Genomic DNA, 21189 nt, shown 5'->3' on the forward strand with positions numbered 1-21189 from the left:
AAATGGAAAATGTCATCACAGCCATCAACTTTTTGCACAACTGATATTGCACTCTACTCAGTACTGTACTCCCTACCTACAGGTATACTGTACATTGTTTGGTGCCCCATTGACATTGTTTTCACCGTTCTCTGCACTAAACATGCATTGTACTTCTAAAATTGGCCTACCTGAATGTGTTGTCTCTTGTTATTTGTAATTTTACTTTTTACTTTTTTCCTTGTACTTTGTGTTTTTGTATAGTTTGTAAATCACCATGAATTAGGATATGTTGTGAGTAAATACATAACTACATCCTACCTTTTGTCCATTACAATAAATCTACAGTATGGCATTGTTTAGCAAAACATAGAAAAATATTTCAGGTGGGGAGCTGCGTCAGCATGCGTAGGCTGCTAAGGAACAAGTAATAGGTTGATTCCATGCTGAAAAGAGAAGAAAGAAAACACAACGTTACACCTGAAGAAGGCTCCACGGCCGTGACGTTGTGTTTTCTTTCTTCTCTTTTCAGCATGGAATAAACCTATTACTTGTTCCATAGAAAAATATTGCTTCATGATACAGTAGTTGTTATTTGGGTGTCTTCAAAAAACACCGAAACAACAACTATCATGAAACAATACATGAAACGTGGGCTAAGGATTAGCACTCAAACTAGTGTGCGTTCAAAAAGAATTCACAAGCCTTGAAGTGCCCATGAAATTACAGCCCTGTACTAGTGTTTTACCTGTTCAAAGAATTGTTTTCATATCACCCTTAGTACTGTATATTAACAACTGGCATGTGTAATTGTTCACATACTTTAAAACATAATGGTGCATGTACAGGTGTCATCATTAGAAATATTATAAGTATATCAAAAGAAAAAAAGAGAATGGGTTTGTACATGTACCCAAGAAAGTCAGTCTTAGTTTACTTTTATTGCTATTTTAATTGCTTTTCTAGAAAATTACACAACAAGTGCCAAATGATAAAGGTACAGAGTACAGTGAGAAGTGACAGCATCTTTAGTTTAGCATTATTACAGAAGTGGTCTATGTTATGTTCCTAAAGACACTTATGTCGGAAATTACATATTACAATGTAATATTACAATGTTACAATGTCCTTGAGCTCAGAAAAAAGGCTAGGAATTTTTGTTCTGTTTTAATCAGATACTTGTAATCATAATTGATAACCACTCCTGAAGAGAAAAGGTTAAGTCAAACATTATACTATACAATACAAATAAATATGAGTGGATGATTAATTTACTACATGATATTTGATATTAAATATATGCAACATAAAATGGGACAATAGTATAGTAATTAATGGAATTGACTACAATACCAAAATCTGTCAGTATAAAGTGATTGTGACATACAGTTACTGCTGTAGGTTGTATACAGCCTTAAAATATTTAAAATACAGTATTTGTTCCACGTTTCTGTTCCACGTTTTGTTTCTACTATGAAGTATACTTTTAAAAGACCATTTAAAGCAACTGTTTAAAGATTAATGAGACACTTTATACATTTCTGAGTAGCTAGGTGCTTACAGGTACAGGAGCTCCACACAGCTGATTATGTTCTGCTGTTAGATCTTCCTCACTTCCCTTTCCTTCCAGCCACCAAGTTGTCATTTCCCCTTTACCCTGTTAAAGACAAGATAATTCTGAAATACTATCAGTAGGATACTGCTAGGATTATACAGTAATCCATGACACATGTGCAGAACCAGCCCTGTGAAAAAGCCTTGTTTTCCTACTTACTGTTGTTAAAAATTAAAATGAGGGAAAAAGTGTTTTGTGTTCTGATAACAGATTGTGGACTCCAGAAGGTCATCAATCTACTGTATATAAATTATCTCTTCAGATTTTAGTATAAGATCATTCAGCAGTTTTATTAGTCTTCGTCAATACCGATTACCATGTTTGCCAATGAGGCTGAATCAATAACAAAAGAAGTAGGTCTCACCCAACCATGGGAGATTTAGGTTTCAATTTTATTAGGTGCTTTGTTGGTGGTCTACTGTTAACATCAATTTTGCTCTTCATGATCTCTGATAAAAACTTTCCATGAAGCTGATATTTAGTGCAGTTATTTATGTTGCCTCTTTGTCTGATCACTCACCATCGCAGACATGGGCCTCACTCCTAGATGCACCCAGATGTACTTGAACAATGAATCATATATTATGCATTTTACAAGTGTTTGTCTCTATTATTTTTATGTATATATAATTTTACTGATGAAATAAAACTTTCTGAAGCTAAACTGATAAGATTGGGTTAGACACCTGCACCAGCTTTGCAATGTTGGTGAGTTCAGTATTTCTATTGCACAGAGATCAAACCTTTGATGGAAGTATAACATCTTGGTGTTATTTTTGACCAGGCCCCATCACTGGACTAAAAGACCTTGTCTCTCTGCCATAAACCAGACTGTACAGACTGGGCAATGGAGCCTTCTGTTCTGCAGCATCCCATCTATACTGTTCACTGCTCATTACATAATTTGTCAAAAAACTTTCAAAACTTTCTTAAAGACCTATGTTTTATTTAAAGCCTTTAATGTATAATTTAGTTTTACTAGGTGAGCTTACTGTGTTTTTCTTCTTTTGTTTCACTTACTGTATGTTATGTGCATTGAATGTCTGCTGCTGGAGAGCATTTTGAGTTTGTTGTAAAGCAGTCATGAATGTGTGTGTAATCTTTTACCCAGGATTTTATAATTAGTGGAACAAGAAATATTAAGACAAAAGTAAAAACATCTGGTCATCTATCTGACCTTCACATGCAGCAGACCACGGCAGGTCAGGGTGTAACCCCCCAGTTTCTTCAGGAGGTCGGCAGCATTGAAGCTGCACTGAATTTTCAGGGCTGTGAAAACAAACAGTATGAAAGCAGGCATTCGCTCCTCCAGGCCTTACTAGGTTTTCTGGGTATTCTTCAATTTGACCATAAAACAGGTGTAGCGGTGAGGCTTATTAAAGTACAGGAATTAAGTTTTCTGCTCCCTTGCCAGTCCCTCTCTCCTTCATCTCAGTGGTGCTTGATACATAGAGGCCATTCCATTTGGTTCATAATTAAGGTGTTTTTCTAGCTGATAGAGTGTCCTGATAAGGAACAACTCCCCAATGCTGAGATTCTCCAGCAACCTTAATAAATGGTCATCTCTGGCACCTCAATGTCTGGGAGATTCCAAGGGAGTCTTATTCAAAGTTGGTTTACAACCCTAAGGTCAGAGTGCATGGTTACTCATCATCAGCCAATCAGGAACTGGTAGGGCAGGTTAACACCACGTGGGTCTCTGATGCCCATGAAACTTTCAACCAATGAACGACCTGCAGTTCCTCCAGGCAAAACAGGCAACACAGAGCGCCTGTAGCACAGTTCCCAGGAGCAGGACATTCTCGCAGCGCGCCTGCTGGACATTCAGCCTCAGGGATCCTCTTGAACATCCTCAGACTCAGCCCGGAGTGCCAGAACTTTACTTTGTTCTAAGAGTCGAGGACGGAGGTATCCAGCGCGTAACCAAAGGATCCACCCGAGGTTAGCATTAGCAGCAATACTTGCTTTTGAGTATCTAGTGTAGAAGTTGTAATCCAAGTTCATTTACGAAACGGTCTAAATGAATGATATACTGAATGTATGTCCCTCTTGGTATTTGTAACTCTTCGTGATTGAGTATATACCTTTTGTAGTCTGCTAACCCTCACAATAAGATCTGTTATGTTTATATGCACATTTTATGTATTAATAAATGTATTTTCGTGTATTAGTACCCGTGTGTGTGCGTTGTTTGAGTTATCCCACAAGGTTGGATTCTTATACCATCAAAAGAATCATTTTGTGACTTACTGCTACAATTAATAATTGTCCCAGTTAAGCACAAAACCCCTACATTTACTGGTGCCTCGTGAGAGGATGCCTACACAGGTGATTTGTCTTTTTATTAAAATAACTAGTTTTGTTCAGCAGTATTGTCACAGGTACAATGAAAAGCATAGGTCTTTGAGACCCTTGTGGACTCAAGTTCCTTATCTTGCCTTAGACATTACATAGAAATTTGCAGACAATGCATAAAGACAAATAAAACAGCAATACAAAAAAGCAAATGCCACAACTACAGTCAATTCCTATTTCTAATTTGCCAGGATCAGCAGATGTTTTGTGCATATGTTGTACAGAACCCATCAAAAGACTATTTTCTACTAAATAGACATAAAATTGCCAAAAGAGCATAAACAGTTCCAGCCATGAAGTATCAGTCAGCACAGTCAACTATGAATCAGATTTGAAAGCAACTGTTCCCCCAGAAAATGCTTCGTATATGACTGTTAGAGTTCTTTCTAGCTGTTTGTACTTCAGCCTTATAAACTGCTATGTGTTACAGAACCCATTACGAAAAAGCCTATAGTGAATATATATATTGAACAATAAGAATTGTTCTGCCTTATACATAGATTAGGCCACCAACACAGAGAAAAATCAAAGATCTGATGGTGTTTTACTACACCCCAAAGAACATAAGCCATAGATCTATACTGTCCTGTATACTTCTAATTTATACTGCAAATATTTAAAGATTTATACTGTTGTTCTCCTCAGTACCTTCACTTGTGGATTCCATTCGTGATGCTGTGTTCACCGTATCACCAAATAAACAGTATCTTGGCATTTTAGTTCCAACGACACCCGCCACAACAGGTCCTGGCAAAATATTAACCACAACAAAATAGATGTTTTCTTTCAGCCTGAGCTCCCCTGAAAGCTGGAGTTGGCTAGTTCCCTTTGACCAAATATGGGACATGGGACTCTTGAGATAAAGAAACCGATGGTAGTTAATATACAGTAGTCTTAAAGACAGATAAGAGCAAATCCCAGTTTTCCACTTTCTACAACTCTCACAATATAAGCTAATACTTTTACATGGTGCAACTTGAAAGAGTGATAAGGAATGAAAATACTTAAATATTCAGCTATAAAAATGATTAAATATTTTTATACTTACAAAATACTTGACATAAAATCATATTCAAACCTAAAATCAGTAACATTTCATTAGTTTGTAAACAGCTGCAATACATAGTTGGAAAGATACCTTGAAAGTGATTCCCAGGTTCCAGCTATGTTATACGAAGATGCACGATAAGCACGCACACAGGTCAATAGTATTTACAGGAGGTACCTGAGTGAATGCCAGCTCTTATCCTCAGCTGCACAGATGGTTTGTGTGGAATTTTAAAGGTATGGCAAACATTCAGCAAGTCAAGTGCCATACTAGCAATTTCACCTCCATGATTAATGCCATTCTCTTGGGGAACTCCAGAAACAACCATGTCTGAAAGAAAATAAACGTAAAAATGTTAACTTAGATTACATTGTAGATTAACTTCTACAATGATTCTCATATTCTTTGCAACAATGCACTGCACATGAATTAAAAATGTTAATGCAACTCAATGAAGATAAGTTTACTGTGCTATGACCCTTTCCAGAACAAGAGACTTGAATTTGGATGGATGGATTTTTACTATTCAAATATTATTCAAATATTTCCAATATTTCTTTTATAAAAAAACTAAATGACCAATAGGTACAGTAAAGAGGGCAGATTATTTTTCTCTTTCTCACAACATTGATACATAATTAATTAAATAAATAATGCTTAGCTAAAATCTGAAATAATTACCTTAATAAGAAATAACAAATTTAAGAAGACACTCTGAAATTACAACACAAAAAAGAACAAATGAACAAATTGACCACTTTTGGAATGTAAGGATATAGGTTCAAATAGCTTCAAAGCCTAATGCCTGCAATAATCCATGAAGTGTTCAAATGTGTTAAAGGCAGTGTTGATGAGTAAACTTTGAGAAAGAGTCTGCCTATGGTCATTATAATCTCAATATTTTCATAGTAGAAACCATAGCAAGCTGACCTAAAATATAAAGTAATACATAAGATGGCATTGTGTATTATATACACAAAATATTATTGAACAAGGATGAAAGCTGCTCCTGAGATCTATGTAAAATGTAAAAAAATGCACCAAAGCCATACTGGTCGCTAAGGTACTGTAAACATCACAAAAAAGTACTCACATGCATCTCCTATTGTCTCCACCTTGTACACATCATAATTATCAATGATGTCATCAAATGTTGTGTAGAGTTTGTTTAGAAAGTCCACAACCTGGTGTGGTGTGCTGGAGCCAGACAGCTGAGTGAACCCCACAATGTCACTGCAATTAGCAATAAGACAGATAGCTTAGAGAGACACAGAACGGGATAACTACGTACTTGCAAGATTATTAAACATTAAACAAAACACATTATTATTGTTTTATAAGTCTACAAGGCAGATGAAGTGATATAGGTAAAACTAGAAATCAAAATCCAGATCTGAGCCTTTTGCTCATAAATGATTGATTGATTTTTTTTAAGAGACTCAATAAATAGTCAACACAGAATGAAAAATGTATAGACTGTATATACATTTTTTATTGTCATTTTAAAATGCATGAGGTTTATGTTCATTAGCACAGGTCTACCAACACACAAACAATTAAGATGTGCCACTACAGGTACAAAAGTAATCAGGCTAAGCATGCAACTCAGCACACCACAACACCTGGATGACGTGCCTGAAATACACTGTGGCACTGGAGTAGCTCTGTGCTTCCGTTGTACGACCTTGACGTAGATCATCAGCGACTGGTTTTGGTAACATGCCTAATGACATTAACAGGTATATTAACAACTAAGAAATAAAAACTGATTTATTTAACTGAGATGACAAGTCAAATTTTTTGGAGATCATTTTTCAGAACTGCACTGGGTATTGCACAGTGATTAATAAAATATAAGATAAATTTAAAATGTAAGAAAAAATGAAAGAAATGAAAGAAAAAGGCAATTTCAATTGGGTTAGGGTTTCTGTAAATGGTTCGAAACCTATTGCTCGTATCACTGCAGTCTAGATTAAGTGTTTATGTTTTACTGTGAATATTAATTGTAGAGAGTATTTACAGCACATATACAAAACTTCTATGAATGTTGTTATAAAAACATTTAACATTTAAGTAAAACTTAACAGTAAATAACTTAAAGAATCTAAACTAAAGTATCTTAAACTAAATTACACATTAATCATGTTTAGTGTGTGAACTAAATTAAAAATATCAACAATATTTAAAAATATTTTCCATTATATAACATAAATTGCAAAATGTAAAACCAAAGTAGTTATATTACAATCAGACTGGCTTCACAGAGCAGTCAAAGTCCATAACACAGTGTCATCTAATATTTCACAAAGGTGGTGAAAATTCAGCCTTACAATCACAGAACAAACAAAAAATATGTGATGTTAAGTAAACTGTTTAAAAAAACAAAAAGAACAACAGAGGATCATAACAAGAGGCTCAAAGAATCCTTTGGAGGCAGATTTGCACTTTAGAACTAAATAAAGCCCTTTGCAAGATTAACAATGATGTTAATCTGACTAATTGGAGAGTTGGAGACAACTTGGATTATCACAGTGTATACAGTATACTATGGTGACTAGAGCCATCTCAACCAGAGAAACACATTAATGATTAAGTAGTGATTCTTCAGAGGCTTAAAATCTGCTTATTAACACGTAACCAATGGTAATACCAGCTGGAAAACATGGCATTGGGAGTCTCTTACTGTAAAGTAAACGGTCTGTCCGTTGTTTTTCTTGAAGGAGATCCTGTGTCCTTTCAGCCACAATGGCTTCCAAGTGTTTGCTGTATTTTTCCATCTGTTGTGGAAGCAGAAAAGCTATTCGAATGCAGGTAACATGCACAGTGTAAACATAAATCCACTACTTCTTCAGCTCTTTATCTGATGGAATTTTTTACTTATGTATTTATAAAGAGACTGTCTCTAAAAATAAATATATGAAAACATTCCTTATACATGTTAATGTTGTTGCTCTCCTTGCTTATTTAACTTTGACTACAGTACCTTTAAAAAGATAAAGGATAAGTAAAAGATATGGGAACTACAACCTTCTATAGTTGCAAAGGAACAAGCAGCAGTTAATTACATACTGAAAAGTAAATGAAAGAACTTCAATGAAGCCTCTGAAGCCTTTTCCATCTTTCAATTTTACTTTTCAGCATGGAAGGAAGAGACTAGCCTGCAGAACTGATCAACAGTCATTTTGGTCACTGAGGAGATCGGAGCTGTATTCAGAATGCTGAAGCGCTGGAAGCCTTTAAGAGTAATAGATGGGGTTATTAAGCAGAGAAAGATAGAGAAATTAACCCCTGCATACCAGATTCATCATCATGTCAACAGGGCTGACTTTGTGAGGGTTCATTTTGTCCAACATCTTCTTCACATGTTCAAAGGTCGGTCTCATTGCAGCGTTATGGGACCAACACTTTTTGATCAACTATAAAAAGTTTAAAACTTTAAAATTTTAAAAGAAAATTCAATATCAATATTGTTACAGCATCAAAGTTTGTTTCAACTACCCATATATTTTTCTTATATAATGAACAAATTATTTTTGTTCCATATCATGTAGATATCGTTATAATGATATATTCCGTATCATATACCTCTCAGTTACACAACTATGGCAAACCATATTTGGCAGAATCACTTTATTATAATAATAAAGTCACCTATGTGGAGCAATACAATTTAAATTGCCTTTCAGGATTAATTTATCTGTTTTTTTATTCTGTAAAAGTAGACAACTCAGAAGATCCTCCCAAAGTATTACAAACAGCAGAGATGACAGACACTAAAATGTTGTAGTATTTTCTGTGTTTCATTCCAAATTAATTCTTAATCACAGACACATTTATTTCAAATTTCTGTATAAAGATTTTTTAATATGGCTTCAACGATTAGTTTTTATAATAGCTATCATTTTAATACCAATTCCTGAGTTCCTGAATATCCTCCAATCAGATATGTAACCATTTTTTCTTCTGCAGAAGAAAAAACATCCTCACTGTAAGAATGACAGATACATTGTCATTCGCAGAAGTGTTGGTTCATCATGAGTTAAGGTCACCAAATTCTTAACCAAGTGGAGGAGACACACATACAATTTGATTTGCTGAAATTGTTGTAACAATATATATAAAGTCTGGTATATTTTCAACTAAGGACTGAGTGCAGAAACAGGTAAACAAAATTCTAAACAAACAAGCAGATCAATTAAAGGCATTAGAGAGCATCATTGTGATTAACTACTGAGTCAGAACAAAAAACAGCAAACACAGAGATCCCCTAGGGTCTCACAGGGACACTCCTGGTACTGTAGATGTAGTTTTTGTTCTAGCTGAGCTGGTATTGAGCTAGGTTGCTTGATTTGCTATTCTCAGTCTCAAAAGTTTATATTAAGTTACTTATGAAACACAAGGAGGTAAAGGACGTCCTCCAATATGTTATGAAACTGAAAACAAAGAGTTCAAATTAATTATATTATTAAGGCAATTAAGGTTTTATTTTTTAAAGGACAGCTTAGCTTAAATAAATACTAGTAGGTGTGTGCGTTCTCTAGTTCTGTTAGAAATAATATAACTAAAATCTCAGTTTTCTTTTAGTTTAAGTTTAAACTTAAAAATCCAGTCTAATGAACTTCCTATATTAACAATAATTACTGTAACAAAAATAATAATTTTACAAACATAAGGTAGTCATATAGTAACTGTTTAAATTTCTAATTGTACAAATAAATTTAAACCATCATATCATTAAATCAGCAGAGATTTACAATACAATTGCAAATCATGGTGATATGCAGAGACAATAAGACTTCTTCATTGCTTCACTACTCACTGTGATAGAATTTAAGCTACTGTATATCCTTACATTTCTTCCAAGGTCAAAGAGGCTTAACTATATATTGCATTAATTTTCAGGCATCCACTTCGGGCAACACTAGACAATGCCATATTCCTGCCTTTTATCTGTTTCACTGTTACCAACCTCACAATAATCCTCCTGGTCTGGGCACTCATTGTCTGATTTCCCAACTTTCAATTCTGGAAGGGGAGGTCTCCACATCACATCTAGTTTTCCAGGATCCATTTCTCCCTGTAGTGTGATAGCAGCAGTCATGGTGTCTTTAAATACAGAGAACAACCCAGAACAGATGCAACATCTATACTAGAGCAATTCAAATAAGAATAAATATACATACTTACTGAATTAAGATCGCTTCGGGTTGCAATGTCAACCAGTACCATAGAATAGCTGAAAACAGAATTGCAGGGTGAAACAATCACAGTGTTCACAGTGTTCATAGGTAAAATTATAAAATGGAGGTATGGCATGATTCACAGATCCATTATTAAACATATTGTTACAGTTAGATGGGGAGTGGTCAATATGTAGATAGTGTCAACATTTGCAGTACTTGGTGGTTCAAAGATAGAGTAGAAACTACTGGGTACTTTACTGGGTCTGAGACACACCAATGAAAGAAATTGTCTGGTTTACCTTTATTAATGAAGTTCTTAGTAATTCAAAAAGAGTCATCAACAGTCCAGGAACAGAGGATAAAAAAACAGAGAAGAAGGTAGAAGAAAAAACACGGGATGGACAGAAAGGCACAAGGAGAGAGAAGAGACAGCACCAGCCAGGACTTTCCTGTCCTAATCAGCCTTTCAAACCAGATTGAGTTAATAATCACCTTGTTAGGAGAGTTGGCCATTCTGTTGTTTTTAGGCAACTCTGATTTCCTATATAGATAGTCCCTAGAAATGGTTTCTTCAGGTTAGTGAATACATTTTTAGAATAAGGAGATAAGTCTTCTGTTCGCTTAGTAGCATCCAGATTTCTAGAAAGGGTGATTTAACTGTAGGTCATATCTGTTTAGTTGAGAAGGCAGGGTTATCTCTCTTGTTGGCCTGTGTAAGTAATATATAGGATTTAAATACTTGGTAGCAAGTATTCAATTTGGGATTGAATTATTAATTTGGGGATTTGGGGTTTATGATTAATTATTTAATTGATTATCCTGCCCTGTATCTTCTGTAATTCTCTGTTACTGTACATCCAATTTGTAACAATATCAAATTGTACTGTCATGTATTTTCAATGTTAATATTTTCAGAAATATGAATTGTTTAATAACAGTTAATGAGAACAGTGTGATATTCATGTACTCTGATATTTTGATTTATGGAAAGAAGTGGGAAGGAGATCATGCTCAAAACCTAATGAATACAATAAGTAGAAGAGGCAATAAACATGATTATTACTGCATACACTGTATGTAGTGTTTTCCATCCCAAATGATTCTAAAGCAGCTCACATGTAGGAAGGTAACCGCTTCCTCAACCCCCACAGTGAGACATAGACCAGGGTGACATGCAACATCTATACTTGCAGCTCCACTACACAGTGAGCTGAGGTGTGAGAAATTGCTTCAGCGATTGAGGTAAGAGGGTACCTTTAGGGAGGCCAGAGTAGCATTTTGTCACAACTCAAATGCTAACACCGCTACTCTTTCAAACAGAACCATGGAAACTTTAATATCCAAATTGGTCAGATTGGTTTCACTTCTCATCTGATGGATGGTTCTTCCTACAGCTCAGTGCACTGAATTAGAAATTTGGATCCAAATGGAAGAGCTCTACTTACTGCTCCATCAACACCTACAGTACCAAATTTGTTTATCTTAGAGGCCCCCCCATCCCTGCACAACATCTGATAAGGTCAGGCTAGAAAGGAGTAATACTATTGCCATACATGGAACACATGAAGAATGACATTATATTCTACTGCTGTGAATTCAACCATTCTATCACTTCATTGTCTTTTGAGGCCTGTGTGCTCTGATACCTGTATACGTCAGCTGCAGGAGTAACATTGAAGCTGGTGCCCAGGAGAATCTCAGGAGCACAGTAGATGTGAGATAATTTTTCACAATGGAATCCATTACTGTTCATCTCAAAGTCCTTCTTTCTGTAGGCTGCAAGCCCATAGTCTACAAGAGTGTATTGGGAAAAAAAGTACATTGAAAACTGTGCTTGCTTTTGTGTTGCTACTGTATTTAGGCATCAAAAAAGAAAGTAAGTAAACTTAGAAGCTTAATTTAAAAAATCAAATCACTGTAAATATTAAAAGCCTATAATAGTATAAGTATTTTTATCGATAGTGAACTTGCTTAATTCTTGGATAATCCTGCATTTATTTTATTGATTTGTTGTGGAATGTAGCATTTTTTCCCCAAATATATAGCACTATATACTGTGCCATATTAAAAAAAAACTGATGGAGCAGGGCTCTGGTAAAAATTAGATATTTATTTAAACAGGTTTGTGCAGCAGGGGGAATAATCTTGTAAGATGTGGGTTTGTACAGGTCACCTGAAATCTTGCAGACCCATCGATCATCTATGACACAGTTTTTGGAGTGAAGTCTTCCATGAAACATCTTGTGTTGGTGGAGATATGCCATTCCACGTGCAATGTCAGTAGCAAATGACAACCTGTGTAGAAAAGACCGAAAAGTTAGCAAAGGGAAATCAATACTGATACTTAGTCCATAAAGTCTTTGTTGTTTTGGAGAAGAATCCCATCAATAACAGTTTAATTAACAAAAATCAGTTAAACTTGTGATAGATTTTAGGAGACGTCTCTATGAATCAAGCAAAAATGTGCATAAGCATATTGTTTGATTTTTATGCTGGTTTGAAAACCTATTTTCATAGTTCTATACTGCATGAGTACATACAAAAAATTCTAACTGATGCTATAAATTATTGACCAGTTTTCCTTACTGCTCCATAACAGATATTATCGTTATCAGTTATTAAAATAAACATGGCACCTACATTACATATTAATCTTTTAAGAAATGTTCATTTGTAGACAAAAAAATGATTTTACCGAAAACCCCAGTTAATTGGAATATCTTCATTCAAAAGAACTTCAGCAAGGCTTCCCTTTGGACAGTATTCTGTGACAATGGTGACGTTCGGGACTTCAATGGATCCACCAATAAATTTACACAGATTAGGGTGATCCAACTCCCTGTTGGGTTACAAACAGTTATCAGTATGGAATGGCTGTCTTCTTTGTCTGGGCTTATATGGTAGTACGTCGTACCACCAGAAATGGATTTTCTGAACAAAGCAGTAAAAAGTTAGAATAAAACTACCCTTCGAATTCATTTCCTGCAGGTCTGAAGATTCTGATTTATCACAGAAGATATTTTCTTCTTTCTTTACCAAAATCCATGGAAAAGTATAGGGGAAAAAAGCTGTTATACTTACCGTACTTCCTTTACTTCTTTCCTTATTGTTTTTGAGAGTGTGAAGTGTTTTTTCTGTATGTGTTTCACTGCTACTGTTCTTCCATCACTGCAAATTAGCACACAAGATGGGTTTCAAATCACAGAAGGTTCATAATTCCTTTGGTTCTGCCTTGTCATGTGACTGTTCAGACAAGAAGAAATCACAAAGCACAACCAAACATATAACAGATGGCTCAGAGTTGTGTTGTTCTAAAGCACTTACTAGATGCCAGCTTGAATAATGCTGTGTTTCAGGGCAGAGTCTACTACAGAGTTCCCAGTAAGATCTGTCATCCTGCTTGCATCGGAGTAGCTTTTCTCTTGCTGTAAACTTGTGGCACTGCAGAATCCCATATAACATAGCTGGCCTAAAAAACAGTGTCTCTTAATAACAGCTCCTGAATAGAAAAGGTCTTATGGAATCACAGAATTGATTTTGCCTGTTCTAAACAAATGTAATTAAATTACCAAAAGTGATGTCTTTATAATTAATGATCCAGCTTTCATCCCAAAACATCTTCTGTTTTTGGTACTGAAGCCACTGAAATATAAATTGATTAAAATTTCTGGTTTATTAGCAATACAAGAAAGATATCAATATAGATTCAACATTTTTTATAGAAACACAGGTGTGCCATCAGAGGGACTTTCAATAAAGTTAAATGGCCATGATTTGTTTGAATCGCAGCCAGCCTACCAGCTTCATAGAGACTGCATTTAACATATATTTACATTAACCGCTAACAGGGATGGTAACTTTTTTGGGAAGAGTGCCTTAAGCATTCCTATGTCAGCTTTAAAAATGTTGGGCTGTCAGGCAAAAAAAGTGATGTGGATGGTGCTTAACTGTTGACACTTAGCAGTATTGAGGCTAGTATTCAATGACACTGAATTGTGGTAGTTGTTTTGCTGTGAGTAACAAAACTTTTAAAAATACTTACAAATACAATAAGAAGCACATAGGCAGTAACTAGGCTAAAGATGCTGGCTCCTTTAAAGAAACAGCTGAATAGACCCCCGAATCAATAAGCTTCTACTAGGTTTGTTAGGGCTAGGTTTGCCAACTGTCCTCCTCTCATCTTTAAGAATTCTAATGCTGTTTTGCTCATAACCACAGATACCATATATGCAGTAAGTGTAGATGTCACACAGTGAGAACCAAAAGTATAAAAACATGCAGTACACTGATCCAAGTATATTTAAACAGTATTAATAGAGTTTATATATACAGCATATACTTTAGCTTAAATGTTCAGTGTAATTGATTGACCATAATTATTACCATAATTAATTGTTAAATCAATTTCATTTATTTTTCAAAAGAAAACATGATTTCTTTGGACACAATGCAATGAACAAGTCAAATATGACAGTACTCACTCACCACTATGGTTAAGATAAATCCACTGCAAAACAGAGCTACTGGCAATCCAATGGCAATCTTGATAGCGAGAGACATGGGACAAGAACCACAGTCTGCTGGGCAGGTTAAGCAGCTCTCCTCTGACTCACACTCCCCATCTCCACACACTGACAGGGAGACAACAAAGCAGTCAAACTAACCTAAGAGCAAAAGATTATTTTCTGGACATATCACAGACCACCTATTGTTTTCTGCAATGAAAACGGACACTGTAAATGAACAATTAGAAGACATAAATCTGGTAACCTTGGGCACTGACTACTAAAGTCTTGGCTTCCAGAGCAGCGTGCATCTGTCCCACTTTGATATGTGCAATCATTGAGGTGACCCCCACATGAACCAGCACCACCTGCAAACACATGGATGATGCAGACACATGGATAAAACCCAATGAAGACCATGCAGACACTTTACTCTTCAGTTAGGAATTACATTAATGTAAAACCATGACATTACTTTGACACAAATATGCAAGTACATATAATGAAATTAACATGCTAGTGAATGTACTGTGCATTTAGAGGACTAGAAGGTACCTTTGAGGTCCAGTACAGCTGGGTCATCTTGCCTGCCTGAGACACTGTGTGTGTCACAATCTTTCCATCATCTGGAATCCATGGGCCGCAGATTCCACTCTGTCTCTGAAACAAAATTCACAAATGTCAAACTCTAATAGTCTCAAATGCAAATCTTGGAGAGTGATTGGTTGTCCAATAGTCTTTGGCTTTTGTGATGAACCAGCTTTCAGTTAATTTGCTTAAAGTCATGAGTTTTCATAGTTTTATTGCTGGAAGACAATAGATATGTCTCAATAAAGACTGCCAATTCAAAAGTAAAACTAGACTGAAGCCAATAATTATTATTTAAAAAATTGCTACTATTAAGATAAAACACAGAACGGCTAGTAAACATCCATCATGAGCACTGTAAGAGCAGATTCCTGTCGACACACAATCTCTGAGGACATCCAGGTGATTCTACACCTATGGTTTAGTTGATTAATCAGTTAAATGCAATTTAACAATTAACAATTTCCCTCTCGCCTGCAAATGAAAGGTTCTGTCACAGGAATGACTTGCATTTTAAGGGATAATCTCCAGGGCATAGAGAACTTAAGCTGGAACAAAACCTAAGAACATCCATTCATTTTTTAATCTCTTTATCCAGTTCAGAGTCAAGGGGGAGCCAGAGTCTGTCCCGACAAGTAACTGGTGCAAGACAGGATACACCCTTGATGGTATGTCAGTCCATTGCTGGGCAGACAGACAGAGACACAAACAGCCACATACGATACAGCAACGTTAATTTCCCAGAAAACAGGTAACCTACCAGTATGTCTTTGGCATGTGGGAAGAACCACAGGAAACATACAGTGAACACAGGGACAACACTTAAACAGTTACAAATGCAAGCATGTAATTCAGCCCGTCTAGCTACTGTATGTTATGTTGCCTGTAGCACATTGATCAGTGGATCTCATCCAGCTATTTCTTGAATGAAACCAGGGTATTGGCTTCTACTGCATGGCTGCATAGTTTGTTGCAGACTGTCACAGACCTATTTAAAACAGAAGGCTGTGTTTGAAAGCCTTTAAAAACAGAACTGTGTTTGAAAGCCCTGATACAGTTTAAAAGTAAAGTGAAAACTAGAGGAAAGTGCACTTGTTTCTAGCGAACAGGGGGAACTTGTTTCCACACAGGGAAGTGAAAGTCTGGAATGAGCTGCCAAGCCATGCTGCCACAGTTAGTAGCCTGGCTTCTTCCAAGAAACACCTGGAAGAGTTTAGATACTAACAAACGAGCTTCAGTATACAGGCCAAACGGTCTCCTTTTGTTTGTAAACTTCCTTATATTTTTAAAGAGGGTTTTTTTTTTTGGGGGGGGGGGGTTGCACAGTTTTTTTCTATAGCACAACAGAAATGAATATAATTACAGTGTCCTAAAACACTAACCATGAACGCGAGGGGGCAGGAGTGGATGTTGGCGTGGTAGACACAGCAGTTGTTTTCATTGGCGCTATTCCAGTTCTCAGGGCACTCATGCTCATGACAGAACCTCTTGGCTTCAGAAGCATTGCTGTGAGGGAATATAACACAGCTATTCTCACAGGGTAAACTCAAGCATCCGTTTGTCCTGCTGGTGGCCTTCAACATGTAAATGTCTCAATTGAAACTGACACAGAGAATTAACTGAAGATTTTGATGCATTAAGGGCCTAGAAGAGAAAAGCTTGACTGTTGTCAATGAACATCTCTAACATTCTCCCCTTCAGTACAGTGTTAAGTTAATAAGGTTCATAAGTAATAAAAAGAATTGAAGCCATTGCTCATTATTAATCCACTGCAGTTTTCATCGTAAAATTAAAGCGTATATCTGAGATTTTTATGTTACAAATTGTAATTAGATTTTAAACATACTACTGTATGTTAATACAATATCTTGTATTAAAGATAATAAATAAAACAGGATTCATCACATACAGAAGTCTGTGAACTGACACAGTGTGTAGAAAAAACAATCATGATTTGTTTGACCATTTAGCTGAGCACCACACGTACATGGAACTATTCACCAAGGAGGAACATAGCTGCTGCATACCTGAATCTCAGAATCTTATTATGAACTGCATACTCATAGAACAAGTCTGGTGCGATCACAGAGTATGTGACATTGAACTCCTCACCACTTGTTACTTTCTCTGGAGGGCGCTTGACCCAGGACATTTCAAGCCCTGAAGAAAAGACAAAATCAAGACAAAAAAAAGACAAAACAGTGTTATCCTCATTCAGAAAGTACTTTATACAGTGCTAAAACAATCTAGCAGAATTTGTTATAAACAGAATATACAATTTACAGTTTGCACGTATATCTCTGTTAGCTCCTAGTAGCTTTTAGCAGGAGTTATGTGATTTTTCCTCTGAATTTTATGTTTATCAAGCATTTCTAGATGGATTAATAGCATTTAACATAGCCTTTTGCTCAATATTAGATCAGAACAACATGATGTAATTATGTAAAGAATATTATTAATTATTGTTACATTTCTTAATCTAAATTAGTGATTGAAATTTTGGTATACAATCACAGGATTGTTCTGTTTTATGCATAACAAACTTAATGCTAGTATATTGCCAAAGGTGCAAAATTGTAGTCCCTTTCATAACCCAATGACCATATATTAGTCCTCATTGTGTTGACTTACCTCCACAGTCAATCATATTAAAATCATTAGGCTGCACAATCGGCCAGCAGTCATATTCTGTATTATCCAGATCATGCCAGCAGTCAGCAGTCTAGGAGAAACAGAAAATTCCCAATGACACTGAGTGCATCAAGTTTCTACAAAGAATTTTCTCGAGTGCAAATTGCTATAAAATGTTTTTTTTCTTGCTTAAATACAAGCCAAATTACAGTTTTTGAAAGGAATATCCGCATTTAAAAGGTCCTTAAAAGTAAATGTTCAAATCCAATGTTTTTGTTAGTAATTGCAAATGAACACTTTCAAACTGGATTAAGAATATATACCCACTTAAAAACATGTAAAAAAGTTATTTATTATGAAGTAAGAAAAATAAAAAATATATATTGTAACTAATTGTAACTATCATTAAATATAAAAAATGACATATTTTTTTGTGTTCTTGGTTTTGAGGATGTTCACAGGCACAGCTTGTACATTGGCTATCATGTAACACATTTTAAACAGTATTTTATTCTATTAGAAATCTGGAAAATGTTTCTGCAAAGGGTCTCCTGCTATGCTCTATAATTGCCAACATCTGAGGTCTTTGTCTTCACTTCAAAAGCCATATTGGTCTATTTTTGTTGTAAGTTGTAAGTTGTAAGTGTTTTTCTAGAGCTAGAAGTCAACACAGGTTACAACATTAAATATGTTTAAATATGAAAAACTTATTTCAATCTTGATTTAACTACTAATTCCATAACACATTAACAGAAAACTAAACTAATTTAATGAAGGACCCAAGGTGTTTACTTCAGAGTGACTCTGGTAGAGCAAATCTTGCAAAATAAAAATTAAAAAAAAATTTTTTAGATGATTCTTGATGTATGAACATTTCAGTTTTGTAATTTGGTGTACCCAATTAATTTTATTTGCATTCTCTATCATTTCAAATGTCTTGAACAGAGTTATGGGTTTGTTTCAGTAAAATAGGATTTATTTTCATGTTTTAACAGAAAAAACATAACATTTTTATTACACAATGTGGTTTCATTCGTAGAGCAGAATTCTGGTTTGTGAAGGTGAGTATTTGTATGTGCTGTATACTTGCAATGAGGGTGGCTATGTCTGGCAGCACACCAGCACAAGTGTTTTTGACATAAGCAGAAACCACGAGACTTATCTATAGAAAATTCTTCAGGAATTAAAATCATATTCTGGTATGTAAATAAAGATCTTGATATGATACTTTTACAAACACAAGTTGAATTATATATTAATTATTTTTGTACTATTTGGAAATGTGGATCTGCTTAGAAATCCAAGCATTGTGATGGAACAAAACATTGTGAAAGTTTCAGAATTTCTGAGGAAATCAATTCCTGTGACGAGATTTATTTTTAAATTAATGACAATAATATAATTATTTATCCAACTTAAAATTCATGGTGAACTTTCATAATTTGCTGGGACCTTCCAGTATTACTCACCAAAGTAAAAACTGAGTATTTAAAGCTAATATTTTTTAAATGTTTCACTAAATATAAATTATATTTTTCAAGAAAAAAATATACAGTGTTACAAAACAGCTTGATTACTGCAATTGTTTTACTCACCAGAATGAGAGAAACAATCAGTACTGTCTGAAGTGCCATGCAACCTCCTGCCAGCCTGCAGTGTGGAGCTGTGTGTGCTGCTCACCTCCCAGCCAGACTGCTCTGCAAGCCAGCTGCTCAATCAGCCCAACAGCTCTCGGTGCAGGACATCTAATCACCAGGAGAGCTGCTGCCTCGGCTCTCTTTTCTCCTCAAGCAGGCATCTGCTGATTTCTCAAGAACAGCCAGAAGAGGCTGTTGATGTTTTTTACACAACAAACAAGTTTTATCTAGGATGTAGACCTTATGTTGTTTTATAGCAAATTTGTAAATATATATTGGAACCATTTAGCTACTTTATTCGACTGTGAATTACTTGCTGTTGTTATTGTTATTTTCATTAGAAAATATTATTTTGTATATTGCCATTGTTTAGAACTTCAAATATGTTTTTAAGTTATATTACTGATTAAATAAAGATATAAAACAATTCCATTTATTAGTAGAATTGCAAATCTGCATAAATTAAAGATATCAAATACTTTTTTAAAGCAATGACATACCTGTTGATGTCACACAAAATAAAACTCAAAATAAAACTATAACAAAAAATGTGGAGTGATTCTCAGAATAGGTCTACCTGCTGCTAATATTTATCAGCTAAAATATTGCTGATATTACAGTCTAAATGAAAACATGCTAATTGTGAAAAATGATCATGGTGGGAATTCCGATTAAACCTTCATAGAAATATTGGTGTTTGTGATACAACAATTTTCAAGATACACTTTTGACACTAGATTTCTTTCAAACAGATTCTCCAATGTCAAAGGCAGAGGAGCCAGGCTGGATTTCTGTGTCAGCAGTGCCACCAAATGTGCCTTCATGGACACCTAATATTGAGGATTGTGCAGCAATTAGAGGAGAAATGGATTTAATGCTTCTACCTGACATGCAGAATGTGTACATTTGTAATCAAATGTAGCAGGATATGATTGATGTAAAGGAGAACATGTTGAACATGTTTTAAAAAAGAATATAATGTTCCAGTGTTTAAGGCAACTGCCATACAAAAAAAGGTACATCATTGAAACTATGGGTAAAATGACAGTGTTGTGGAATGAAGAACTAAACAAAACAAAAATGTTTGCGTTAGGTTAATAAGACATCTGTCTAATGGATTTATATTATTCTTATTGATCCCAGCATATATAGCACTATACTAAGTTAAGCCCTCAGAGAGAACAAACTGTGTCTTCACTTAAGAGTCTTTAGTCTTCATGCACTTTTATCCAATAAAATGTAATTAATTTATGTAGCTATACACAAACATTTTCTAGCAATTACAAGAATTTTTTTTAAATGTCAACATTATCATTAAATAGGATGCAGTTGAATTAGGTTTATGTAAGTAAAAGCACTTCATGTACTATTTATCAAATACTGTACACTCTCAAGGTTTCAAGGTAAAAATTCCATCACTTGTTCATTTCTGCCACCTTGTGGTGATATAGTTCTCATTTCATTAACATGCAATGTTGCTCTAAAACACCTTGTTTTGTACCTGTTGACAGTCTAAAAACTAGATATACTTGTTTTCACCAGATTCATTATTGTGTTCTTTTACCTGGGGCTTTTTTTAAATAAGAATGCCCACAGTTTAGTTTCACATGAAGTGACATTTTGAATGACAAATAAAGTTGTGGTTCAG

At 35.2% G+C, this 21189-nt stretch overlaps 1 protein-coding gene across 1 annotated transcript; it reads right to left on the bottom strand.

Annotated features, from left to right (window-relative positions):
- Positions 1-911: 911 nt before the first annotated feature.
- On the bottom strand, positions 912-19538 carry LOC148823243 (atrial natriuretic peptide receptor 2-like). Its single transcript, XM_088927501.1, has 23 exons — positions 19500-19538; positions 17905-17995; positions 17301-17433; positions 16656-16779; positions 15241-15345; positions 14951-15053; positions 14666-14811; positions 13750-13822; positions 13505-13649; positions 13262-13348; positions 12876-13019; positions 12354-12475; positions 11827-11971; positions 10185-10233; positions 9967-10074; positions 8294-8413; positions 7681-7774; positions 6633-6720; positions 6091-6230; positions 5175-5327; positions 4598-4696; positions 2772-2863; positions 912-1636 (listed from the first exon to the last, which is right to left on the bottom strand). The coding sequence occupies exons 1-23, from the start codon at positions 19536-19538 to the stop codon at positions 1529-1531; spliced, it is 2508 nt and encodes an 835-aa protein (XP_088783627.1). The 3' UTR covers positions 912-1528.
- Between the last annotated feature and the right edge of the window lie 1651 nt (positions 19539-21189).

The sequence above is a fragment of the Atractosteus spatula genome, chromosome 11, assembly GCF_055471065.1.
Source record: "Atractosteus spatula isolate fAtrSpa1 chromosome 11, fAtrSpa1.hap1, whole genome shotgun sequence".
Lineage (NCBI taxonomy): Eukaryota > Metazoa > Chordata > Actinopteri > Semionotiformes > Lepisosteidae > Atractosteus > Atractosteus spatula.